The sequence below is a fragment of the Dermatophagoides farinae genome, chromosome 4 (genome assembly GCF_024713945.1).
Source record: "Dermatophagoides farinae isolate YC_2012a chromosome 4, ASM2471394v1, whole genome shotgun sequence".
NCBI lineage: Eukaryota > Metazoa > Arthropoda > Arachnida > Sarcoptiformes > Pyroglyphidae > Dermatophagoides > Dermatophagoides farinae.
The window spans coordinates 5,689,464-5,717,135 of NC_134680.1; the positions used below are offsets into that span (position 1 = coordinate 5,689,464).

The 27,672-nt window shown below is 28.4% G+C and overlaps 7 protein-coding genes across 12 annotated transcripts; 2 read left to right on the forward strand and 5 right to left on the reverse strand.

Annotated features, from left to right (window-relative positions):
* Nucleotides 1-1,602: 1,602 nt before the first annotated feature.
* LOC124490200 (uncharacterized) lies at nucleotides 1,603-5,783 on the reverse strand. The gene is made up of 9 exons (XM_047052662.2): nucleotides 5,301-5,783; nucleotides 4,845-5,240; nucleotides 4,680-4,782; nucleotides 4,086-4,613; nucleotides 3,709-4,006; nucleotides 3,058-3,622; nucleotides 2,849-2,991; nucleotides 2,659-2,766; nucleotides 1,603-2,558 (listed from the first exon to the last, which is right to left on the reverse strand). Exons 1-9 carry the CDS (start codon nucleotides 5,716-5,718, stop codon nucleotides 2,196-2,198), a joined length of 2,922 nt encoding a protein of 973 aa, XP_046908618.2. The 5' UTR covers nucleotides 5,719-5,783; the 3' UTR covers nucleotides 1,603-2,195.
* Nucleotides 5,784-5,987: 204 nt separating this feature from the next.
* On the reverse strand, nucleotides 5,988-9,522 carry LOC124490202 (uncharacterized). The gene is made up of 4 exons (XM_075730745.1): nucleotides 8,358-9,522; nucleotides 7,500-8,276; nucleotides 7,304-7,435; nucleotides 5,988-7,241 (listed from the first exon to the last, which is right to left on the reverse strand). Exons 1-4 carry the CDS (start codon nucleotides 9,352-9,354, stop codon nucleotides 6,094-6,096), a joined length of 3,054 nt encoding a protein of 1,017 aa, XP_075586860.1. The 5' UTR covers nucleotides 9,355-9,522; the 3' UTR covers nucleotides 5,988-6,093.
* Nucleotides 9,523-10,419: 897 nt separating this feature from the next.
* Nucleotides 10,420-11,036, reverse strand: LOC124489792 (uncharacterized). Its single transcript, XM_047052182.2, has 2 exons — nucleotides 10,866-11,036; nucleotides 10,420-10,793 (listed from the first exon to the last, which is right to left on the reverse strand). The coding sequence occupies exons 1-2, from the start codon at nucleotides 10,939-10,941 to the stop codon at nucleotides 10,567-10,569; spliced, it is 303 nt and encodes a 100-aa protein (XP_046908138.2). The 5' UTR covers nucleotides 10,942-11,036; the 3' UTR covers nucleotides 10,420-10,566.
* Nucleotides 11,037-11,242: 206 nt separating this feature from the next.
* Nucleotides 11,243-12,391, reverse strand: LOC142597512 (uncharacterized). Its single transcript, XM_075730818.1, has 2 exons — nucleotides 12,234-12,391; nucleotides 11,243-12,173 (listed from the first exon to the last, which is right to left on the reverse strand). Exons 1-2 carry the CDS (start codon nucleotides 12,283-12,285, stop codon nucleotides 11,908-11,910), a joined length of 318 nt encoding a protein of 105 aa, XP_075586933.1. The 5' UTR covers nucleotides 12,286-12,391; the 3' UTR covers nucleotides 11,243-11,907.
* A 1,216-nt stretch (nucleotides 12,392-13,607) lies between these two features.
* Nucleotides 13,608-14,824, forward strand: LOC124500484 (uncharacterized). The gene is made up of 2 exons (XM_047064560.2): nucleotides 13,608-14,068; nucleotides 14,190-14,824. Exons 1-2 carry the CDS (start codon nucleotides 13,890-13,892, stop codon nucleotides 14,488-14,490), a joined length of 480 nt encoding a protein of 159 aa, XP_046920516.2. The 5' UTR covers nucleotides 13,608-13,889; the 3' UTR covers nucleotides 14,491-14,824.
* Nucleotides 14,825-14,935: 111 nt separating this feature from the next.
* LOC124490988 (uncharacterized) lies at nucleotides 14,936-16,032 on the forward strand. The gene is made up of 2 exons (XM_047053573.2): nucleotides 14,936-15,138; nucleotides 15,199-16,032. The coding sequence occupies exons 1-2, from the start codon at nucleotides 15,004-15,006 to the stop codon at nucleotides 16,030-16,032; spliced, it is 969 nt and encodes a 322-aa protein (XP_046909529.2). The 5' UTR covers nucleotides 14,936-15,003.
* Nucleotides 16,033-16,075: 43 nt separating this feature from the next.
* Nucleotides 16,076-26,562, reverse strand: LOC124490982 (uncharacterized). Of its 6 annotated transcripts, none has more exons than XM_075730806.1 (5): nucleotides 26,525-26,562; nucleotides 20,279-21,263; nucleotides 17,929-20,137; nucleotides 17,625-17,849; nucleotides 16,076-17,544 (listed from the first exon to the last, which is right to left on the reverse strand). In XM_075730806.1, the coding sequence occupies exons 2-5, from the start codon at nucleotides 20,928-20,930 to the stop codon at nucleotides 16,236-16,238; spliced, it is 4,395 nt and encodes a 1,464-aa protein (XP_075586921.1). In that variant the 5' UTR covers nucleotides 20,931-21,263; nucleotides 26,525-26,562; the 3' UTR covers nucleotides 16,076-16,235. The 6 variants fall into 6 exon arrangements, with proteins under 6 accessions (XP_075586921.1, XP_075586920.1, XP_075586919.1 ...); XM_075730805.1 differs by lacking the exon at nucleotides 26,525-26,562 and adding an exon at nucleotides 25,457-25,965; XM_075730804.1 differs by lacking the exon at nucleotides 26,525-26,562 and adding an exon at nucleotides 22,917-23,207.
* Nucleotides 26,563-27,672: the final 1,110 nt, after the last annotated feature.

Consider the following 27,672-nt stretch of genomic DNA (forward strand, 5'->3'; position numbering starts at 1 on the left):
TTGCTGTTGTCGTTTTGTGTGGATGGCTTGGATCGATCCATTCATTCATCTATCAGACTTTTCTCTTTTCTTTAAATGATTTTTAAACGTTTTTTTTTTGTTTATTTGAATTTCGTATTTTTTTTTTATTTAAATTTTTTTTCTTCATTCATTCATTCATTTCCAAATTCGTTTTTTTTTGATCATCATCATCCATTTTTCTTTTAACGACTACTAGAATAAAACTCTTTTGTTTTCAGGATTTTTTTTGTTGGGGAGGGGGGCAACCATTGTTATGTGAGTGCAATCGAACCAATATTTTTATATCATCATCATCGACATTTTCCCTAATAGAGAAAGTGTGATGATTGTGTATGCAGAGAGAGAATCATTTGACAAAATAAGAAAAATCACAAGATATCGTCATTGATCACATAGGCATCAGTTATTCTAGAAATTTTTTTTCGGTGTTTGAACATAAGGTATGCTGACCATTTATTTAGTAGGTATGATGACCATCGCTTGATGATGATGATGATGAATTATTGTGAATGGATTCGTTTGTTTTTGTTTTTCTTTTCATTTTTTTTAGAATGTTTTTTTTCCGTTGATTGATTTCAATTTTTCATTTTTGTTTTTTTCACAATTTTGATTGATCATTTAATCTTTGTTGTTTTTTTTCAAAAACATTATGGGACCTATTTCTAAAAAAAAAAATTTCCGATGACAACGTTTGAATAAACAATTGATCGATCGACCAATCGATTGATTGATCAATTTGCAATGAATAATTTTGTAATCAACACTCGATCATAAAGACAAAGAAAGAACACATCGTCAAAGTTAATCCGATTTAATAAAAATAATGAAAAAAAAATTTCCTCGATTCATGATCAACAAATAGCAATGAATGAATGAATTAAAAAAAAACCCAGACTATTATCAATCATCAATCATCTCTTTTTGTTTCCATTCTTCTCGTTTCGTTTTGCGTTTCGGTTGTTTGTTATCGTTGTTGTTGTTGTTGTTTTTTTTTGGCTGAAAAACCAACAATTTGAAACGCAAAACAACATAAACACGATTGAATCTTGTTGTTGTTGTTGTTGTTGACTACTGTACATTTTTAATTATTGGTTGAAGAGAGAGAAAACTTACCAACCAGAAAAGATAAAAATGGAAACATGGAAATTATTCATGAGAATAATAAAAATGGCAAAAAAAAAATAAAAAAAAAATTTATTGATTGATGATTGACATTTTTTTGCATAAACAATTACGTGCGCGCACAGATATATACACAAAGGAATGTGTACAAATGTGTCGAATTCAGGATGCATCATCATCATCATCATCGAATGATTTATGATGATTTATTCGAAAAAAATAAATTCAATTCAATGATGATTAATTTTCAAGTTTTTTTTCTTCTGAATTCTTAAAAAAAAAAATTTTTTTTCTGTTTCACTTTCAGATTTACTGTCAACAGTTATTGTTGTTGTTGTTGTTGTTGTTATTGTTTTGAGTTTAACCCTTCTCTTTGCCCTTATCGTCCAGTCATTTTAACGTGCAATTATAAAAATATCTGGAATACAAAACATGAATAAGTTGACCTTGAAAAAAAAATTTTTTTTGTTTGAATTTTTCATTTTTCTCATGTGTTCATTGTTTTTTTGTTGTTGTTGTTGTTGTTGTTGTCAAGTTTTTTTTAAACTTGAAAATTTGGGCAATTCAAAACAAAACAAAAAAATAATTGAAATCAACAAGAAAAAAAAACGAAAGATGATTACAGATGAATGACCAAAAAAAAAAAAAAAAAAAAAAAAAAAAAAAAAACAAAACGAACGAACGAACAAAACTGATCATCATGATGATGATGATGACATAATGATCGGGATATTTGACTTTGACATTGATTTCTTTGTTCGTTTCACGAACAAAACGAAAATAATTTGTTTTTTTTGAGAGAGAGAGAAAGAAAATTGAGAAAAAAAATTGGATCAAATTCCAAAAAAAAAAATCGTTTTTTTTCCTTTCATTTATTCATTCGTAAATGGTGTGTAATAAATTGTTAAAATTTTTTTTTTTTTTTTTTGGTGGCAATGATGATCATCATGATGGCCAACATTTGGTTTCAATGGCTCAAATGATTTTGAAATTCAATGTTTTTTTTTTCGTTTCAATCCTTTTTTGTATTATGGGAATTTGTTCGTTGTTGATTATGTACGATCACCACAATTGGCTGTAAATAGATTCACTTGTGGTAATGATAATTTTAGATCTTGTATCTCAATTTTAATCACTTGATGTGACAATGATAATGAATTATTATTATTATTCTGATCAATCGATGATGATGATGCATGCTGTGATTGATATTGATATTGATATTGTTGTTTTTGATGGCTATCATCTGTCATTTCGTCATGGCCATTTTGATGATATTGAGAAAATTTTCTCTTGTTCCCATCACCATCATCATCATCCTTGATATCGGCAGAATCGATGCATTCGTTATGGTTATCGATGATTCGATCAATGATATTGTCGTTACAATGAGATTTGTTTGTCATTGTTGCAATCTAATATATATTGGAATTGTAAAAACAACAACAACAACAAAATGAGAATTTAAAATTCAATCAAAGAGTAAAAAAAAAAACAAAAATTGAATCAACAAACATTGAGAACAATCATAGTGGTAAAATTATTGAATGGACGTTCAATTATCACATAGAATATGGCAGCCATTATAGATGTTTGTATGAAATCGATCAAAATGAATTCAAACTTGATGAACACCAAAAAAAAAATCAATCAATCAATCAATCATTTCAATGGAAAAAAACCCAAAACGGGGAAAAAAAATTACCAAAAGTTTATCCGTCATCACATAGGAATCACGTACTGTGAATAATCGATGTGCTAATGGAAGAAAATGTAGCAAATAAATACCGAATGTTAATCGTGATAGAAATTGAAATAAACGAATGGAGAAAATTTTTTCGATTATAACTAAAAAAAAAAATAGAAAGAAAAATTTAAATTTTTCAAAAAAAACAAATGAAATCCATCACTTACTAGCTTGTCCAATACAAAGTTCATACAACATCCATGCAATCGATAAACAGCCAATTAATTTGCCAATAGAAAACCATAATAATATTGATGTACGTGATGGTGCCACATTCATCGTATGCAATGTCATGAACCAATATATTGATATGATTAATCCTACAATGGCCATTATCCACAATGTTCGTTTTAGCCATAATTTTTCTACAATAATCTTTTTCCGATCATCATTATTGATTGATTGATTTGGATTCATTTGAATTTGTCGTTGTATAATTAAAAAACCAATTATGATGCCGAGAAAAAAACTAATCAAATATTGATTAATGCCCATATGATAGGCAACAAATGAATGTGTTAATTCTTCTAATGATGAAAATGATGGTCCATCCATATAGGTACGTTGACCAAATAAATGATCAGGTAATATGCTTGTATAGCAGCCGAATAAAACCATAAAAATATTCAAACCTAATCCAAATCTTTGATAATGATAAATGGCCAAAATAAACAATGGACCAATGATTTGTAATTGAAATAATGCCGATAAGAACCATGTAGGTGGATTACACTATATACAGTATATTTATTGGTGAAAAAAAAATCCAATTTGATTATCTCAATTATATATTATCAATTCAAATGCAACCAACTAACCAATGCAAATTTTTGATCAAAATTAAATACATTTTGATTACTACGTATACGATAATTGCTTAAATATGTAAAACTAGATAATAAACTATCCGATTCTTTACATGTATTGACCAACATTTTCATGCCCATATTCCATAATGGTCCATCACCACTAAGCGGTAATAGCCAAAATAATTGAACGATAAAAAACATTGGTATTGAATATTTCAACCAAAGACGTATGGTGAATACAATATAATTAAAACGACCACGATTGATGGCTAATTTTCGTAATAAACTATATGATAGTAATAGGCCACTATTACAACAACAACAAAAAATTAATTGTAAACAACAAGGTAATAATCAAAAAAAAAAAAAAAAAAACGAAATTTTACCTGATCAAAAACATTGTATCAATAATAAGTATATTACGGGCAAAAAAATAACGATTATAATCATATGCTTTAGTTATGACTGAATTCAATATTCGTTTGAATGACATGAATGCCATAAATGGTGGAAACAAAAACATATGATCCACACATACATTGATGACCAGAAAAAGTCGTACAACATCTATACATTTAAATCGATCAATAGTTTTATGATGATGATGATGATGATTTTTTTGTTTTGTTGATTTTTTATCATCATCATCATCATCATCATTATTTGTAGTCATCATTTGTTGTTTGATCATTGGATCATCATAACAATGAAAATCGAATAAAGCTTCAGTATTGGCTATAATGGAAAAACATATGATCCATTTGAATAATTGAGATTTTGATAGTCGAAAGAATAATTTTTGAATTGGTGTAGAATCATTTGATTCAGTCATTGGTTGACAACAGAAAGCAATACAACCGAAATGACATGCTGTACATATGAGATTTACAATAATGATGGTTGATAATATTATTCTATATATCGAATGGAATAGAATTGTAGAATTTTTTTTTCGTTTGTTTCAATAAAAATCCACTTACAATGCATAGAATTCATAATTATCATATGATTTTCGTGCATACGTTTGGCGATCATAACAATCTGGTTCCAATTCAATTGGAAGTTTGAATACTGGATAAAAAACTGAAATGAAAATGAAATTTAAATTCAAATCAATATTCAATATGAATGGAATAAAAACATACTTTCATTCAATAATAATTCAAATTCATTTGATTGACATGCAGTTGGAAAACAAACACCGAGACGTAACCATGTACCATGTTGATTATTCAATTTTTCCACTACTTTACGCATTGTTAGATAATTATCTAGATTATATAATCGAAGAAAATTGATAAAATATTCAAAATGATGACGAACATATAATGTATCTATTGATGGTTGATACATTGGATTGAATGTAGGCGGATATGGAATAATAATTTTTGCTAAACAATAACGGCCATAAATTGTATTCGAATGATCATCATCATTATCATGATGATGATGTTCAATTTCTAAACATTCATCATATTCACCAAAATGTGAAAATGAACCTTCAGCAATGCCGGTAGGAAATTTTCCAAATGCATCCAAAACTATTTTATAATAATAAAAATCCATATTATAATCAATTGAATAAAAATGGAAAAGCTTACATTTTAATGCCCAAATTTGACGATCAAATACACCGGATGAAATTTTAGCCAATGACCATAAACATTCATTGCTAATATTTGTATTGATAACAATATCGGCCAATATCATCATTTGTTGTTGATCAACTTCAAGATTGATAATTTTTCCAACAATTTTCACTAAATGATCAACAATGGCCATTGTATCATTGAAACTATCAACATGTTTAACAATTGGTTCATTTTTATTCTGTTCATAAAGATTATTCAGATAATGGAATACTTCAATTGAATGTGATTCATTACATTCACATATTGATTGATCATCATCATCATCATCATGATTATTTGTTTGATTATAATCATTTACTGCTGTTGCTAACACAACAAAACATATGATGATGATGAAAAACAATTGATACGCAATTAAATTGGCCATTAATCATCAAAAAAAAAAAAAAAAATTAATTAATTGTCACAAATCATAAATCACACCACATCAATGATGTATTTCTAATTTACTTTTAGAAAAAAAAATTAAATTATTCGAAGGAAACCAAATAAAAAAAACATCCGAAAAATGATCGATTATAATTAATTTAAATAAAATCATCAGATGAACATCGAATGAATAGAATGAATGAAAAAAAAATTGGTTAAAATCGATAAAACTGAAAAAACAACCCGGAAAAGGAATGCAACAACAAATTTATTCAATCCAAATTTTTATTTATCATCATCATCATAATAATAATATAGGCATGCATACAAATACATTATTCGAATATGTATATTTTATATAGTTTTAAAATATTCAAACTGGATTATTCAAAATTCGATGTACCATTTTAGAAATATGTTCACATATTATAGCATTTGAATTACGATTCTGACAACGGCGACATAAAATCTGTGGTATATTATCATTTTCATTATAAAATGATTTGACCATATCATTTTTCAATTGTTTCGATGCTGATGATTGCGTTTGTCGTGGTACTAGCGATGATGGTGGTGGTGGTGATGATGATGTCGTTGATGAATCTTGTCGTCGTCGACATTGATCATGATGATTATCATTATGATGATCATTATATATCAACGATGATGATGATGATGATAAGATTCGATTTCCATCATTATTTGATTCGGTTCGAATCTCTGGCAGTCGTGATGATGATAATGAAGGTTGAATTGAGGATGTAACAATTGGATCATCATTAGTTGCAACAGAAGAAGTGGTAGTGGTAGTAATAGTACTAGTATTGGCATTAAATCCATTTGCCGATTTTCGAATCAATTCAATGAAATCATCACGAACACGATTTCTTAACGTCAACCACACAGATTCATTTTTCCAATCACCCTTTTCAGTTAAAAGACGCGAAATTTTACGTTCAAATTTTCGTAATAATCGACGATGATTTCGTTGATGTTGTCGTTGAATTTTTGATTGTTTTAATGTTTGCTCATCAATGTTAACCATCGAATCGATTTGAACCGTTTGATTCGGATGATGACCATTAATCGTACCAGATATTTTATCGGTTTGATGTAACGTTTCTTCTAATTTCAATTTTTCATCATCATTATCAATGAAATCATCCGGCAAATCGACACATTCACCATCATCATCAAACACTTTTTCCAAAGAATTATTAAAATTAAGATTACCCGATTGTATATCGACGACCAATTGTTCCCATGAATAATTTGGATTATCCGTATTCATAAGGTGTTGAATAATTTCAACAGGTAAAACAAAAGATCCTTCTTCCGGATCAAACATACAAGTTTCAAGCAATTTTTGTTGTTGATCATAAGCAGAGCATTCATTGTCGTTGGAGGATTTTTTCATACAATTCACTTGTTTATCAACGTCATTCATTTGATTTCCATCACTATCATCGGTTTGTTGATTTTTCTTATTACGAGATTTTTGTTTTGCAGCCATTTTTTTCACTACAATGAAAACAATTTTAAAGAGTTTATTATTTATCCTGATATTCGGCTTAATATTATACCTTGTTCGATAATCATAGATTGAATAAACAAATTGGCTGGACCATCTTTATCGCGATCACCATCCTGAACATTGACATTATCATCATGATTTGATGAGCCATTTGTTTGATTCGATATTTTCTTTTTCGATCCTATATAAGACAATTAATGATAAATTTGTCAATTTTAATTTTGAAATTTCAAAATAAAACTTGCCTTTCTTACGTGAATGACGATTTGTAATTTTATTTTTCGTTACCGTAGATTGTTGATTTTGAATAACAGTCGTTGTTGATGTTGCTGTTGTTGATATCGGTGGTAATGGTGACGATGTTGGCGGTGGTGGATGACAATCATTCATATGTAAATTTAATTCAAGCATTGATTCAAATCGAACAGGTTCAATACATAGTTGACATTCAATACTTTTATCTTTACGAATTTTCAAACTTTTAGCTAATGCTGTGTCCAGACGTAATTTTTTTCCATCACCATTATTATCATCAAGAACATTTGTCGTTGCCATTGCTTCAATTACATATTTATAATACATTTGAAAAACAAACTCATCAAGTAATTCACGATTAACCGGTACATCTGATGATGACAATTTGGTAGCCGATTTTGACGATCTTTTCGATCGTTCTTTTGTTCGTAATTCATTTGAATCATTTGATGACGGTTGTAGATTATCATTATGATTATGATCATCAACATCAGCATCAGCATTAGTATTACTACTACTACTATTTTCCATTGTTGAATAAATGAATGAACAACAATCTTTAAGTACATCGGTATTCATTGTTTCCAATGTAAATGTTTTTGAATCTTCAATTAAATGATCAATAAATTTAAATCGTATCTGTTCATCTTTATCTAATTCGGCTAATATTGATTTTGTTTTCATTATTTGATCACATTCAATCATTTTTATTGAAAAATGATGATATGGTAATATTGGTTGATGATTACGAAATTTATAATATTCCTCTGTATAAAAATAAATAAACAAATAATTAAGATGTGTAAAAATTAACCAAAAAAAAAAAAAAAAAATCAATCAAACATTACCAATTAAACATTTCATTTCAACATATTCTTTTGTTAATAAATGTTCAATACAAAGATCTAATTCTTGACGATATGATTCAATCAATTGTTGTTCATAACCGGAACGTTCTACCAATAATGTTTCACGTATATCACGAAAAAATTGCCGTAACAAATAAAGATCAAGATAGATTTGTAAACAAAATTGTAGTACTTTATATGCATGTTTACGTGAACGAGCTGCTAAATTATTCATAATTATTCGTTTACGAATTTTTCTTTTATTAATTCGTTCTTCATCATTTTCATCATCTAATTGTCCTGATGATGTCAATACTAATGATTCATCGATTAGATCATCATCATCATCTTCGTCAACATTGGATTGACCATCACCGTCGTCGTCGTCATCATCACCATCATCATCATCATCATCATCCATAGCAAGCCATTCTTGAAAACGTTCAACAATCATTGATTGTCGCTGTCGTATAGATTCTAATGAATCATTTGTTATTGTTGATGATGATTGTGATGATGATATTAATAATGGATCAGATAACATTGGTTCCAAATGTTGTTCATATAATTCATAGAATTGTATCAAATCTGAATGTAATTCAAATGTTAACATTGATAAACGTTCTACTAATGATAAATTATATTTATAATTATAATTATCAGCATCATCATTATCATTATTATTCCGATGTTGTTCATTATTATCATCATCATTGATCATATCAAGTTTTATGTTATAATTTTCCATTGACATAATATTATTATCATCGATAATGTTATTATGATGATCATTCAAATTTTTCCGCTGCTTTTGTTGTTGTTGTTGTTGTTCATTCGATGAATGTTCCTTAATCATAGATTTATTGTTATCATTTTTAACAATAATTTCATTTTTTCCCGTTGTTGTTTTCGTTGTTGTTGATTTTGTTTTATTTCGTCGTTTTCGACGATTATTGTGATGATTTTTTCCACTATTTGCATTCATGATTGTTATCATTTTTTTGTTTATCAATGTTTAATAAGATTCTATCAAACCACAAAGCATTCTTCACAACAATTTTACAAAACAAACAAAAAATTCCTAACAAAAACAAAAATCGAATCAAATTAAAGAATTTATTAAGAATTCACACCAATAACACGAACAAAAACAAATGATGATGATGATGATGATGATGATGACCATTAGCAGCACCAACCAAAAAAATACCGGATATTCTCGATTTCTTTGTAGATGATGTTTAACATACACACACACACACACAATTTACATATCATTGGAACAAAGTTAATACATCATGCTCGCATCATTTTGTAATATGAGAAATTGACCGTATTTTTGATGAAATATGAGGTAGTGGAATTGCAATATGATCAAATTCCATACCACTACTATTTTTTTTTTTTTTAATCATGTACAGATTTAATGATGCGGCAACGCCGATTCTGTAATGCCATCTTTTATCAAAGATTTGAATTTTATTTTAATAGGAATTTTTTTTATTTTAATTCTTTGATGATGATCCGATTTATTTTATTATTATTTCAATTTCTTTTTATTACTAATTCTTGTTCTTGTTTTCTTCCACTATTTTCGTCGTACAGATTGTTGAATTTTTGCCAAATATAATGATATTGAACGTATTCTTGCATTAATCATTGCCATATGCATTGGATCGGTATTATCATTTTGATTCTGATGATGATGATTACTTTTATTATTATTTGATACATTCGTGTTCGATTCCATCATCAAAATGTTTTTCACATTTTTATCGTTTGATTTAGAATCGATAATATTAGGATCTACTAATTTAGCTTTGGATATTAATGATGATGATGATGATGATGATGATTGTTCATTGTTAATCGATAATGATGGTGATTGAGATTCATCATCTATGGATTCAGTAATCGAACGACGACGACGACCACGACGACGATGACAACAACAAATCGAATGTGGACAGAATCTCATTGTGGCTATTATAACCGGTTAGAATGGTAAATACAATCAAAATGGCTGCTGCAATTATTATCATATAATAGCAGCAGCCATATATTGAGCTTTTCGAATCGAATATTTTCACAATTCGAATGGAATTTATTATCCAAAAAAAAAAAAAAAAAAATTTTTCAATAAACAAATAAGTAAAACAAAAAAATAATAATAATAATCTTATTAAGATTCTATTGTTGACAATAATCATCAATGATTTGGTTGTTGATTTTTACCAACATCGATTGTTAATCGAATTAAATCAATCATCAATTGTAAATCACCACGATTACTTAGACCAGATGTAAGTACTAATGTTTTGATTTTATTACCAATAGAAATTATTGTTGAATCAGTACTGGATTGTCTTGCTTGTCGAATCATTTCTTCCACAATTTCCATAAGTACTACTTCGGTTTTATCGATTTCAATGTCGGCTATTTTGATTTTTTGTTGGAAAAAAAATGAAAACAAATCAAACAAAACAACAAGAACAAATTAATTCATACCGGAAACGATCGTTGTCATGATCACCACCATCGACATCGACAACAACAACAACAATGAAGCGGTAATGAATTTCATGCTTTTTTTATTTATTTATTTTTAAACGAAAAACAAATTTTTTTTTCTCGATTAGAAATGTGCTTAGATTTCTTTTAGAAAACATATTCTTTTATAGTTGGAACAAAAAAACCAAACAAACAAACACTTGTCGCACAAAGATCAAGTGCAAACCACTTGTCATTCATCATTCATCATCTATCACAAAAAAACAATATTCTTGGAATTTTTATCTAATCAACAAAAAAATGACCTTTTTTTTCTTACCACTTTAAATTAATAGATTGATTATAACTTTATTGATTGGCAATCGATTGAAAAATTATTATCATCATCATCATCATCATTTTTTATTTCATTGAAAAACAGTAAAATAATTATCAAAATATACAAATTCAAGGTGAGCATCGATGAAAAAAAAATCAAGCACATCTGATCCATATATCCGATTCATCGTGGATAAAATCCCCATCGGTTATCATCCAATATTTTTGCACATTTTTCGTATCGATTCAAGTAAGTTTAATGCAACGTGAAATGCTGTATCATTATAAATATCCATTTTAACATCATGGAATTGTTTCAATATTGTTTCCACATCATTACAACCAGCAGTACTGGCTTGTTTGGCTGATATTTCCGCCATCTTGTATAAAACATTGTATAATGACGGATAAAAACTAATAGTCGAATCAGGTGAATCGTCAACATTTGTTAATGAATAATGATCAAAAGATTGATCGATAGGCAACGAAAGAATTATCGGCACAAAACAAATTAAAAGGAAAAGAATTTTCATCATTGTGTGATATATAGATTCGATGATTTAAAACAGAAAAAAAATTGTAATACAAAAACAAGCTGAAATCAATTCATTTTTATAGCATCGATTTCTCGATATTTTATAACAAAGGATTAACAAATAGGATCAATCAATCATTCATTCCATGATCACTAAGGTAAAACCAAAAATTTTTTTCTTTATTTTCATTTAAAAAGTTTACTCGGTTTTTTCAACATTTGTCCCATTAATTGTAATTGTAAAAATGATAAAATCTGTGTCTCATCATCATCTGTGGCACCTTTTGTTTGTAATAATTGTGCTGCTGTTTCGAATATCGTCTGATCACCGTTAAGACCAGATTCATTTGCTTTATGTGCCAATGATTGTATGATTTGTATTAATAATTGTCGTTTTCCTGTCGAAATTGATGATGCTGATGATGACGATGATGGTGATGATGGTAATGCATCTATTGCCATAAAAAAAAATTTTTTTTCAATAAATCAAATAAAAAAAAAAAAATACTTACCACCACCACCAATAATCAGGAATAATGATACAAATAAAAATATTGATTTCATTTTCTTCTTGATCGATTGATTTATTACTTCGAGAAAAAAATTTTTTTTTTGTCTTTAATCCAGGATTTGCCGTTGCCGTTGCCGTTGTTGTTGTTGTTTAATTATCATTTTTATATTTATACCAATCGATTGATTGATTGATTGATTGATTGATTTTATTTATTTTCAACATGATGTGTCAACAATGTACTCAATGTTGATAAATCAACAAGTTTTTTTTATTATTTTTTTTTAATTTTTAAATCATAAATACGGAAAATTCCATATCCATTATTAATCTATCAAGTGGTTCTTGAAAATTGTGTACACACACACACACACACACACCATTTATTTTATCTACAGCCAATAATAATATTCATCACATACAAGGATCATCAAATAATAATATATATTGATACAATACGATTCATGAAAAACAGTAAATTGAAAATTATCTTCAAAATCTAATCATCTACAACAGGTGTGTGTGTGTGTGTGTTAATAAACTTGACAAAATCCGTTATTCGAAGCAATGATGACCATTTCTATATGTAATGTGTGTATGTGTGAAAATAAAATGGAACACACACACACACACACAGTAGTCTTGAATGATGTTTGATTTTTAATTGCTGAACTATTTACTTATTTTCTCAATCTGTTCATTTGGGACAAACATTTGAAGTTTGAAAATTGATTAATGAAAAGAAATGATCATGATGATGATGATCATGATGATATGAATGGTGAAACAAAAAACAAACAAAAAAAATCATATGTTCAAGACACACATTATCAGCCTTTTGATCATGATTGATTCCATGTTTCAAATGGTTGAACTTTTTTTTCATCTCTCTTCTCATGTGTTCATCAAAAAAAAAAAAAACTAGATTCATCATCATCATTTGAATATTTGATTTCGATATATCGATTGTATAGAAAATCGTAAACAAAACAAAACGGAACGTATGTTTGAAAATTCGAACGTTTTAAGATTATCTCATTATCATCATCATCATCATCATCATAATCATTACCATAATCAATGACGAAAAGTTTTTTTTTTTTTGATCGATACACCACGAACAACAAACCATATTGGACATTGAAAAAAAAAACATTCGAGGACAAGTTTGTTGTTTTTTTTCCCCATATTCAAACAAGCAAACAAGAAAAAAAAATTTCCATACTGAAGATGTTTAAAGATGATAAGCTATATGTAATGTGAACCGACAAAACGCGATAAATAAAAATTGTAAACGAAATTTCCGTGTTTTCAAAAAGAAAAAAAAACTGAAATATCAATTCATTTTTTTTTTGGAAGGGCCAAAATCCAGTTAAAGTTCAAATGACTCTTTTTCGTATTTGTTAGGTCCAAAAAATAAATAATGAAGAAAAATGATCTTGTTTGTTGTTGTTACTGTTGTTTTTATCTGTAAAGAGTCTTGATGAAATGACAATTTATTATCTGCTTTATTTTGCCCACTATAAAAACCGATCAATACGGATGCTATCGAAATCATAAACGAATTGTATCATCATTCAAACGAACGAACAAACAAACGACATACTGTGAACATTTTTTTTTTTTTTTTTTGGTTTCATTTTAATCATCATCAATAATGCGTTGGTTTCAATTATTATTGGCCACTGTGGTCATTGTGGCCATCATCTATGTCAATCAACAGGTGGAGGGAAAAAAATTAAAAAAGAAAGAATTAATTGCATTGATTCTTTTATCGAAAATACCAAAGAAAAAACTCATCTTACCATTGCCATTGCCATTACCACTTCCAATACCGTAAGTTTGCATTTATTTATTTTTTTTCTTGTTGTTTTTAATTTTTGATCTAAAATATCTGAAATTTTTATTTCTCGTGACCACAATCCCAACAAAAACTACAAATCACCATCGCACACAGGATCTTTGAAAGAACAAAAAAAGTTATTAAAAAAGAACCGGTTGTCGTGAAAAAAGTTGTCAAAGTTCCATATGAAGTTCCAGTGAAAGAACCATATCCAGTACCAGTTCCATATAAATCTTATAAATATGAACCATATGATTCTTATTCGGCTGCATCCGGTGGTGATAAATATGGTGGTATTGAACATGGTTATCCATCACGTTCACGTGATTATCGTGGACCAGGTGAATATGGCGGTGGTTATGATGGTGGTGATGATGGTGGTGCCTATAATGATGATTATGATATTTCCTATTAAACATCATAATATTTCCATCAAAATTGAAAAAAAAACACAAAAAAAAACATTTATTGAATCTCTGCTGGACTGGATTCGAATAATAATAATTATTATTATATTAGTAAACACAGAAACTCATTGTCCACACACACACACACACCCACAAAACATATTTATCCGAACCACCACCTAGTTCCTTGGTCCCAGTTCATTAATTAGTCCAACGATAATAATAATAATAATGTAATTCCCATCACTCATTCATTTTTTTTTTTGATTTGTAAATAGCCAATTTCTTGAAAAAAAAACTTGTTTGAAATAAAAAAAAATTTTTTTTCCACTTGTTACTCAACATTCACACAACAGATGGCGATTATAATCGATATATATTGATGAGAGATTAGTGTTTGAAAAAAAAATGTTTTCTAATCTAATAAAAATGGTAAATTTTTTTCTTTTTCATTTGTTTTTTTTTGCCATTGAAAATTTTAAAATATTTCATATTTCATATTACAAATTTTGCCAAAAATTATGCCAAGAGATTATCGTCCAAGTTTTAAATCCATTAGCCGTATTGAATTAGATGATGGTGGTGGTGGTGGTGGTGATAATTTTTATGACTATCATCATCATGACCATCATCGACAATTTGCTCGAAACGATGAGGTTTGATTGTTTGGAAATTTTTTTTTTAAATCTAAAATTAAAATTTTATCTTTGCATTAGTTTTTTCAATCATTTCATGATAAATTAAAACGTTTGACCGATCAAACAACAGAAATGGCTGAACATCTACAGAATATGACCGATACAATAAATACAATGGCATTATCATTACAATATTTAACTAATAATCTTGGTTTATTCATGGATGGATCATCACCATCAAGAATGAATAGTACAACAATTTTGATTGATGATACAAGTCGTACATTACAATCAATTGGTAATTCTATGCATACATTCAATGATACAGATGTTATGATTAATCGAAATGATTCAATTGAAAAAATTCGACAACAACTGAATGATGATGATGATGATGATGATGATAATCATGAATCATTGTTTATTGAACCACAACGTTCATTTATCATATCTGATAATGAAGAAGAAGATGAACAAGAACAAAATATAATGAATAAATCAATGGATCGAAGTAATTATCGATTCTTTCGTCATAAACAAAATAATGATATTTATTCTAAAACAAAAACACAGCAATCAAAACCATCATCATCATCATCATCAACATCAACACCTCAGGTGAATAAATTGCCCAATTCATCGACGGATAACAAAGTTGGTGGCAAAAAACCATCGAAAAACAAACAACAACAACAACAAAAACAAAAACAATCCGTTCCAATAACCAAAATGAATGATGATAATGATGATGATGATGATGATAACGATTATGATCCATTTGTATTTCCATCCACCACCACCGCCACTAACAGCGAATCATCAAAAAATCGTCGAGGAAAATCCCGTGCAACTAAAATAAATAATGTCGTACAAACAAAGAAAACAAATAAAAAACCAGTGAAAAAACGGTGAATGTGAATCTTTTTTTTAAAAAAAAAAAATTTGCTTCGATTTTAAAATTTTCAAATTTTAATAAAAAAAAATCATTTTATAAATACACACACCCACACACGTGTGCTTGAGCTCGTTTGTGAAAAAATCATCATCATCACAATTAATATATATATAAAAAAAACAAGAGAACAACAAAATTTACATATAAAAAATATTATTAATTAAATCAAAGGCTTTGTAGTTGATGATTCTTGATTATTCTTCTCTTTTGAAATCATATCATCATCATCATCATTATCAGTATCAGTATCAGTATCATCATCACTATTATTAGTATTTACAACAGTACGATCCAAACCAACACCAGCTGACATAATCTCATAATGACAATCATCATCATCATTCATTTGTAATTGTTCATCATATTGTTGTTGATGTGGATATTGATGATGATGATGTTGATAATGATAATTATTATGGAATAACTGATTATGTGGATGATGATGTTGATGATGAGGATGATGATAATGATGATGATGATGACCAGATGTTAATGTTGTTATTTCTGTTTGTACATCGGTATTTGATGAATTAGATAAACTTTCAATACTTGAATACTGTTGTTGTTGTTGTTGTTGTTGCTGCTGATTATGATGATGATTATTATTATGATGTTGTTGTTGAGATATTATTGGAAAAAAATTGGAATGATTATTATTAGAATTCATTTGAATCCATGATCCATAAGGAATAGTAGCAGTAGATGATTGTGTTATTGGTAAAAATGTGGTTGGATTATTAGACATTTGATGATTATTATTCCATAGATTAGATAGTGGTGGATGAGAAGATTGTGATGTTTGTGATGAGCATGTAATCAATGATGATAGTGGGGGTTGTTGTGATTGACCAGATGGTGGTGCTGGTGGTGGTGGTGGTGGTGGCGGTGATGGATAAACCACATTCATCATAATCATTTGATCCATATTATTATTATTAGTTGCTGTTGTTGTTGTCGTTGATGATGAACACGTTGAAAATTGTCTTTGTAAACGTTTCAATTGGTTTGATTTTTTCTTCTGGAATGTTAATGGCAATTTTGTACAACCACAATCAACGATTGTTGATGCTGATTGTTGTGATGAATTTGTATCACGTCTTTGTTGTTGTTGTTGTTGATCCTGATTATTAGATAATAATGGCCTTGTTGATTGTGATGTTGATGTTGATGCAGCCGATGTTGATGATGATATAAACATTGATGATTTCCTTTTCCGTGATGATAATGATGATGATGATGATGATTTATTTGATAAACATACATTCCATACGAATGATAAACAATGATTAATCATAATACCAAATGTAGAGTATTTAACATAGCTTCCCATACGACTAGATACATAATAAGATAGATTATCGAATTGATGGCGATTGGTCGATAAATGTGGATAAAGCATTTCGATTATTTCACCAAAATTTGGTCGTCGATTTGGCCGTTTACGACAACATAGTTGAGCAATTTCCCATCTATAATCGAATGTTGATAATGACATTTTTTTTAATTGAAAATAAAATTAAATGAAATTGAAAAAAATTCAACAACTTACAATGGTTCAAAATAATAAATTGGCCTTGAAAGCTGAGCATTACGGGTCAATAGTTGTTGTTTCACTTCCATATCTGATCGACCACGATATGGTTGTTCACCAAAAGACATTATCTCCCATAATACTATTCCGTATGACCATACATCTGAATATGGTGTGAAAATCATTTCACGTATGGATTCTGGTGCCATCCACCGTAATGGCATTGGTGCTTCTTCGGATAATCTTTTTTTTTACAATACAAACGAATAAAAAAAAAGTAAAAAAAAACAAACAACAAAAAAAACAGAACAGAAACACATACCGATAATAATCTTTTTCATAAAGATCACGTGTAAGACCAAAATCACCAATTTTCACTGTTAAATCAGCTGCAACCATACAATTACGTGCAGCTAGATCACGATGTATAACATTTTTTGAATGTAAATAATGCATACCATCAGCAATCTGAATGGCCATACGTGCCAATTGATCAAACGATGGTAATAGATCATTATTTCGACATTTCAGATAATCCTGATATCGAGTTCGTAAGAAACGTTTCAGGTCACCATGTTCCATATATTCCATTACAACAAGTATAGGTTCTTCTACCGTTGAAATGCCCAACAATTTAACCAAAAAATTTGAATTAAATGTTTTCATAAATTTTGCTTCTTGAATGAATTTTTCTTTATTTATTGTAACACCATTACCGGTGAAACCACTATCTTTTAATTGTTTAATGGCCACACGAATCGATGGAATACTATCATTACTACCATTGCCATTATTATTAGGACTTGATTGAATCATAGAACAATTACATGATGACAATGTTGATGTTTCTTCCATCATGTTATTATTCTTTCCAGCCAAATAATGATATGAACAATTAAGATCATGATCTAATAATAATCTACCTTCAAATACGAATCCAAATTCACCTTTACCAATCATTTTTTGTTGATAAAGTATTAAACTTTGACGATTAATTTCACATGTAACAATATTATCATTATTAATCGATGATGATGATGATGATGATAATGGTTGATTATTATCATTATTATTATAATGAAATGTTGTTGATGACCAAAAATGATTCAATTGATCAATATTATTATTATCATTATGATGATTGGATACAATACCATAATCTGGATTCACTGATACAACATCCATATTGACAAATGATTTCAAACGAAACAATTGATATGGCCGTATATAACGTATGCAACAGATGAATAGGCCAATAATTGATAACATTATAATTATTACGATAATGACAATAATCAAAATGGTTGAAAAAATCCATTGTCCATCTAATGGTTGTTGTTGTTGTTGGTGGTGTTTTTCGGAAAATTTCAATAAAATTTGTTCAAAATCTTCAAATTTTGGATTAAATATATAACGTTGATGTACAATACATTTTTCATGTCTTCTTTCTATACATAATTCCAATTTGATTACATAATAATGTTTAAATTGAAATGGATATGTTTCATTCGTAATCATCATTGATTGATTATCATTATCATTATCATTATTATTATTATCATCATAATAGATATTATGTAATCTACAAATATCAATATTATCTATACGATTATTATAAAGAAAATGTTCTGGATGTAAATGTGATTCATTTCTATATTGATAATAAACATCATTCATTTTCCAATATGGAAAACGTTCCTGATCAAATGAATTTGTATGATATGGGAATAAAAATTGTTTATCCGAATAATCTAAATCGGATAATATAACAATACGTGATGATGTATTACAAAAAAATGTTTCCGATGATGATAATGGTTCAATACCGGTTTCAACAAATGAATAAAATGTTGGATCAATCTCATATATTGATACATGTAATATTTTATAAATACGACGTTTATTTGTGGATATAAGTTTATCAAAACGTAATTGTGATTCAATACCAATGAAATTTGATTCATTATGATTATCAATAATTGATCGTATAGGTATGACATAATCTGATTGAAATCTAGTCATATTTGTAAATAATCGTCGATTACGATATTTATCCACTAGATGCCAATATGTTGGTGAATGACGAAAATATGGACGTGATGATAGTACTTTGATTGTACCACATACTTGTTGTAATGAATCAAATGAAATATGATCACTTGTCCAAAAATCTGATATGCTTAATGCAATATTATCAATACGACGATAGCCATAAATACGACGTAAACGTGGAAATATATGTCCCAATGTTATATTTACATTTTCATCATCATCATCATTATCTTCATTAAATGAACGAAAATTATGTACAAGTAAAAAATCTCGAACATATTCAATATTTGGAAAGACTAGATTGTTGAATAATAATGAATCATTTTTGTCAAAATAAAAATGCCGTAATGAAACAAAACCGGTAATAATGTGGCAATGTTCATATTGGCTTATTATTTTAATAAAATTGTCATCATTATTGTTATTTGGCAATTTTTTATTAAAACGACGTCCATCAATATCGATATTTATTTGGCAATCTACACAATACACAAACAACAGATTTGATTTGAATTGAAAAAAAAAGAGAAAAGAAAAAATTCATGAAAATTTATGGATTAAAAATCAAAATAAAAAATTTCATTTCATGAAAAAAATAATAATAATAATAATGAACTTACTCTGATCACGTGGATATTCTTTGACAATTTGTTCATAGTTAAAACAATCATTGTTTTCATTGTTTTCATCACTATCAACAATAATTTTTGATTGATTAACAATCAGATTCGATTTATTTGTCGTCATCAATGTTGTTGTTGTTGTTGATGTTGATGTTGATGTTGTTACCGTTTCTGATGGCAATAAATTATTTTCATTTACAATGGACAAATTTGGAACATTATTCATTGTTGTTGTTTCCATTTTCTGATCATCATCATTATTATTTTCATCTGGAAATAATAATCCAATAGTTGTAATAATTGTTGATGTTGTATTATCATCATCATCATTACTAATGTTCATCATCATTATTGTTTCTGTTTCTGTTGCGGCTGTTGTTGTTGTCGCTGTTGTTGTTGCTGTTAATGATGATGATAATGTTTCTATGGATTGATGGCCATCAATCAATGTTGATAATAATAACAACAACAATATCCATGTGGATACAATTCGAATGTAATATAATTTCAATGATAATAATAATGTTGATGATGTTGATCGTGGAATTTTTCCTCGATGTGAACCACCATAATTGTATGATGATAATAATAATAATAATTTCCTCATCCAATAACAATGAGGATGTTTGCCGCCTTCATTTAATGCCATTATTATTATTTGAAATGGATGATTTTGTTTTGGTTTTGTATTTCTGTGTCCTATATTCTATTTTCTATTCTATTCGATGATGATGATAATGATGAAAAAAATCACATTTCACACATACACACAGTTCCTGGTTATTGATTTTGTTTTTTGTTTTGATGCTGTTGTTGTTTCAATCACACAAATGATGATATTTCACATTCACACAAACATAGCAATCAATATTTTGTTGTTGTTGACGATGATAAAATAATAATAATAATCGATCGATCGATTAATGTTTCCAATTTTACTTTATTGAATAAAAAAAATGATATCGTTTCAATGATGCTGATTCTATAGAAAAAAAATGAAAAAAAAAATTATTTTCAAACAAAGAATATTCAAAAAAAAACACGTGCTTCATTAGTGGCCATCATCATTATAATGATGATGATGATGATGAATTGAAATTATAAAAATAGGCAAATTGTTTGAAAAACAGGAAAGCAAGCAAGCAAGCAAGCAATAAAAACAAGAACACAACCTTGAACCATTTGAATTCAAAACAACAACAATGCACACATTCTCTGTATGTACCACCAATCATTATGTATGTATGTGTGTGTGTGTGTGTCTTGGATCGGATGATGTTTTTTTTTTGCACACTGAAACACATATACACGCATTTTACAAACCATTACCCACATTTTTGTTTCTATTGAAAACAAAAATGACAGACGCATTTATTTTTTTTTTTTTTTGCTGATGATGATGATGAGACTAAAATATAAAGAAGAAAACGACAATAACAACAACAACAAAAAAATGCTTATTTCGAAGGTTAACTCTTCATTCATTCATCCATTTTCACTTATTATTTTGATTCAATTCAAAGAAAGGGAGAGAGAAAAGAAAATTCACGACACACACAGATTCAAATGGATGATGGCCAAATGGATCAGCGCGCACATATTCACACACACATACAAACAGACTTAGACAAAACAACGAAAATAAAAATAATGATGATGATGATGGTGATGAGTAAATTTTTATCAAGAAAAAAACCAAAGACACACCAAGACGGGGAGAGAGAGGGAGAGACAGGCAGCAGGAAAAAAATATACAAAAATCAGAACAAGATACATGGGAAAATTGATTGAAATTTGAAATCGAAAGCAAATAAAAATAAAAAAGGTAAAAACTACCATCATCATCATCATCATCATTAACGAAGACCAACAACAACAACAACAACAACCATCATTCGAAAAACAACTAACAAATAAACAACAACAACAAAAACAACACATACATAAACATCTAGAGATGGGTTTATAGATACGTATAGAAAAAAAAATCAGTGAAAAAAAAACCAGATGAATTTTTTTTGAAAAAAAATACTGGTTTCAAATGTCAAACACAACAAGCAAACAAACAAACAAACGAAAAAAAAATGTTAAACAATCTACACACCTACCTGAAAACATTGATGAGAATCGAATTCTACATATATTCAAAATTCATTGATGATGATAAAGAAAAAAAAATTAATAAATCAGGATTATTCACCAAAAAAAAAAAAAAAAAAAATTCATTAACCCGATGATGATGTTGATAAAATTGGTGGATGGATTAAGACGATGTGATGATTATTATATGATGATAATAAACCAAACACGAATTTTGTTTGAATGAAAAAAAATGAAGAAAAAAAAATAAGACTCTTATTACACAGCACACACACACACAAAAAAAAACACAATAAGAAAAATGTATATAAAAATAAACGACATAGACAGTCAAACAGCATTGAACTTCGATTCATTCAAATATATTCAAAAAAAAAAAAAAAAAATTCATTGCCATTGCCATTGCCATCACATACATCCATCCTTTGCACACACACACAACACACACAGACACAGACAAATAGCATAATGATTGGCATGTGTGTTTTTTTAGTGAAAATGAGAGGGAAGATTGAAATTGAATAAACCATATTACATAGCATACACACACACACAGATCGTTGTCGTTGTTCAGTTTTGAAACAAACGAAAAAAGAAGATTGAAAAACTGGATTTATAAATTGTTGTTGTTGTTGTTGTTGTTTGTTATAATGTGCCTATGATGATGATGATGATGATACATACACACAAAAAAAAGCATGTTTAATGTGCGTGGTATCATTTAGTGTGGTATGGCTATTGGCATGGTGGTATTATTAAATGTGTGTGTTTGTGTTTGTGTGTGTGTATGTTTCGGCATGTTCAGATATAAAATAATGATGATGATGAGGATGATATATTCCAGGTTTTCAAAAAGCATGCTTGTTTTTTTTTGTTTGTTGTTGTTGTTGTTGTTGTTAGAAATAGGATCCAAATTTGTTGCTTACTAACCAAAAAAAAAAAATTTCAGAGGCACCACACACACACCACTGTTGTGTTCAACATCTGGTCTATATCGGACAAAGCTAATAAGCAAGCTAGGCTAGGATCCTCTATTATCTATCTATTTCTCTATATTTATTTTTTTTTTATTTTATTCAATTCAAATTCAATTCTATAGACTTTATTTTTATTGAATGTGCGTGTGTGTGTGTGTACATTGACTTTATGTGTTTATATCAAATGATGATGATGATGATGATCATAGACATCAGTGATGTTGGTGTTAGTGGTGGTGGTGGTCATAATGAATGTTATAGTTGGTTTATCGTTGGTTTATTTTTCTGGTAGGTAGTATCTTTGGTTACCCTGTACATACACACACACACACACACAAACACAATCAGAAATTGGGCGCGATCATATTTTCTTTGGAATTTTTTTTTTTAAATAGTTCATTGTCTTGTCTCCATCATCATCATCATCATCTGGTAACGCGTGTACCAGAAGATTTATTTATGATGGCGTGTAAATATCTATTATTCATCACTGTCAATTTCATTTTTTTTCTGGTTCTTTTTTTTTGGACAAACTTTTTTTTTCATTTCTAAGACAAAATTCATATTTATCATCGCAAACAATATGTAATCAATATTTATTTTTTTCCCCCACCACCACCAGCAAGAATATTTCATTGTTGAATTTGTCGGAATTCAACAATGAAACGAAATGAAAAACAGGAATCTCTTATTAAAATGGAATTGATTTTGATTCATATATATTGGGGGTGAATATGTTTGGCTTCTTCTTTTTCTTTGTTGTTGTTCTTTGTTGCAAATATACATTAAGCTGAATTTGTTTTTTTTTCACTCTTCATTTTCATTTTCATTTTCATTCATTCATAATGTTGACTTTTTTTTCCATTGAGATGTGAAATCAAAAGATTTTTTGCTTTGTTTTGTTTTTTGTTTGCTGCTGCTGTTGTTGTTGTTGTTGTTGTTGTTGTTGATTCTTTCATTTTTTTTCTTGGTTGGTTTGTTTGTCTGACAAAATATGTTTCCGCATTATGATGATGATGATGATGATGAAATTAATTTCCGTCTTTGTGTGTGTGAAGATCTTCAAAGGTGAAAACATTAGTTAGTAGGATTTTCTTTTTTTGGATTCTTGTTATGAAGAAAATATTTATAAAAAAACGACAAATTCTTTCTTGTATGTGTATAAAGATTTAGATTCTTGGTTGTTTTTTTGCACCAAGAATTAAATTGAAATTGAAAAAATTCATGGCCATCATCATCAATTCGGATTATAAACTTTTTTTATCATTTTAAATATAAATTTTCAGATTGACAAGAAGGAAAAAACAAGTCAATAAATTTTCTTGTTCACATATATGTGATTCTCATGACAACAACAAAGAATCAAAATGAAATTTTGTTGCTATTGCCTTAATAATGATTATCGATAATATGAACGGGTTTTTTTTGCATCAATTTCTTATGTCACAAATTTCCTAGAATTATAAATTTCTGTTGATCTGTTTTTCTGGTTTTTTTTCGCGCTTGTCATAGTATAGGTGTGTGTGTGTATGTGTGACGATACAAATATACATAATAAAAACCACCACCACCACCACCACCATTTACTGATCATTATCAGGATAAGCCATATATATCAAGGTTATTTGACGTCAACAAATTTAAATGGCAAAAAAAAAAAAAAAAATTCAAGGAGACTTGTAATTTTCTACCAATCACAACCACAACCACAACCATCACCACCATCACCATCACCATCACCATCACCACCACCACCAACTGTGTTTTGATCTTTGCCAACAAACAAACAAACAAAAAAAAAAAAAACAAAACCATTGACAAACAACACTTATAAACATCTGATCTATCTAAATTTTATATTGGATTTGTATTTATAAATGTAATTAAACAAAAAAAATAAAATTTACACACAACTAACTATAAATAAACATTACAAATGGTTATTATATTTTTGTTGATTGTTGTTGTTTGGAATTTGGAAAAAGACACACACACATACACACACAAAAAAAAACAAATTCTCTTATCCCTCCTCGTCATTCTCTAATCCATTCAAAGTAATCATGATGATGATGATCATCAAGATCCAAATACTTACACGTACACATATGCGACGTTTATGCGATTCTTTTTTTTTAGTTGTCAAAAAAATCTGTACGTTGAATTTCTTTTTTTTTATTGCACTGGATTTAAATTCCACACACACACACACACATAAAAAAAATTGTAGACAATTCAAAGGAATTGTTGTTGTTGTTGCTGTTGCTGTTGTTGTTTTTTTGTTTGGAAGAGAAAAAAAAATTTGAAATTCACAGGAAACACAAAATGAAAAAAAAAAAATAAATTTCGTACATATGTGGAGGGAAAACAGAATTTTGTTTTTCTTTTTTGTGTCTCTGTGTGTGTGTGTTGTTGTTGTTGTTATTGAAAAATATACAGATGGGCGCCACCGTTATTGTTATTTTTTGTTGTTGTTGTTTTTCAAATTAAAATCATTTGTATTTCATGAAAATCGAACTGAACTTAATTCTTCACTAAAACATTTTCACTGAATAAAAAAAAAATGTCAACGACGTTGACATAGATATATAAATTTTGTTTTTTTTTCAGTTAATCAAACTAATATAAGAAAAAATAAACAATCATACAGACATATATATAAACATTGATGATGATTAAAAATGAGTGGTCTTAAAATGAATGGTTTTTGGGTTGAATAAATAAAACGAATAAACCTCTTGATCATGATGATGATGATGATGATGATGACAAGGATGAAATTATGAATTTCGAAATGAAAGTGAAAATCATCATCAAAATGTTTATGATGATGAAAAAAAGAAGAAAAAAAAAATTATAGCAAAGCTAAGCAAAATTCTCATGAATAAAAAAAAAAAAAAATAACGATGACGATGATAATATTTTCAGGTTCACGTAAAATCATTTGATTTGTATGTGTGTGTGTGTGTGTGTGTTTTCTTCTTATCATGACCATCATCATCAGAAAACAAGGATAAAAACAGCAAATATTCGAATTCTAAAAAGTAGGAACAAAAAAAAAAAAATTAATTAAATTGGAAAAGGAAAATTCTTTGGAATTCGAAACAAAATAAACAAATAATATAACAAATTCGAAATCGGTCATTATAAATTTTATTATATATACCCAAATTGATGATTATGACGTTGTTGTTGTTGTTGTTGCTGTTGTTGTTGTTGTTGTTGTTGTTGTTTGTTGCACACATCTGTCTAATATGTTGCATATATAAATAAATAATATATAAACGATGGATGATTAGATAATTCATAATGATGATGATTTTCTGTATGCAATGAATGAATATCATCTGAATGAAATGAATGAGAAAAAAAAACATTAAAAAAAAATTGAATTACAAAAATACATACACAATCGAATGTTGGTTGGTAGTTAAATTTGGATTGCAACAAGAAAAAAAAATGGGCTCTACTACTAAAATGGCCATTGTCGTCATTAAAAATGATAATGATAATGATGATGATGATGATGATGATGAAATTTGAAACATGAAAAAGAATCATAAAAAAAAATTTAAAATTCATGAATTCTCTCTCTCTCTCTCTCTCTCTCTGCATTAATATGTCCACCATCATCTGTGTATGCCCCCAAAAGAATTCGAATATATTCGATCACGATCGAAATGTTTGAATTTTTTTTGTGTTTTCTTCCATATTTGTTTGTTTGTTTATGTAAAAAAAGTGTGAATTTCCGGTTCTCCATAACGATTCGATATGTTGATATAATACACATCATGTGTGTGTGTGTGTGTGTGTGTGTGTGTGTGTGTGTGTACGTGGGCCTCGAATTGATTCACTTGTTGTTGTTGTTGTTATCATTATTGCAAATTACGTCAAAAAAAAAAGATTAAATAAAAATAAACATTTCGATCACTATCTCATTATCATTATCATTTCCATGAAGATGATGAATTTTATCTGAAACATAAATCAAAAACAATAAATAATAAAAGAAAAAAAAAATTTCGATGGCCATCACTTATACACACATACAAAATCATCACCGTTATTATTATTGATTATTGATGACTATACAACTACTGCTGTAATTTACAATTTTTCATTTGAAATTTTCTACATATTTTCCTTTTTTTTCTTCTTCTTCATATTTTACAACATAGGAATGAATATATATTCAATTCCTGTTAATAGAAACAAAACGATTGATGATTGGCCAAACAACCATCATTCGATTGGTATCATTGATTGCCAACAACAACAACAATAATTGCCAACTATTATTCCAAAGAATCGTAA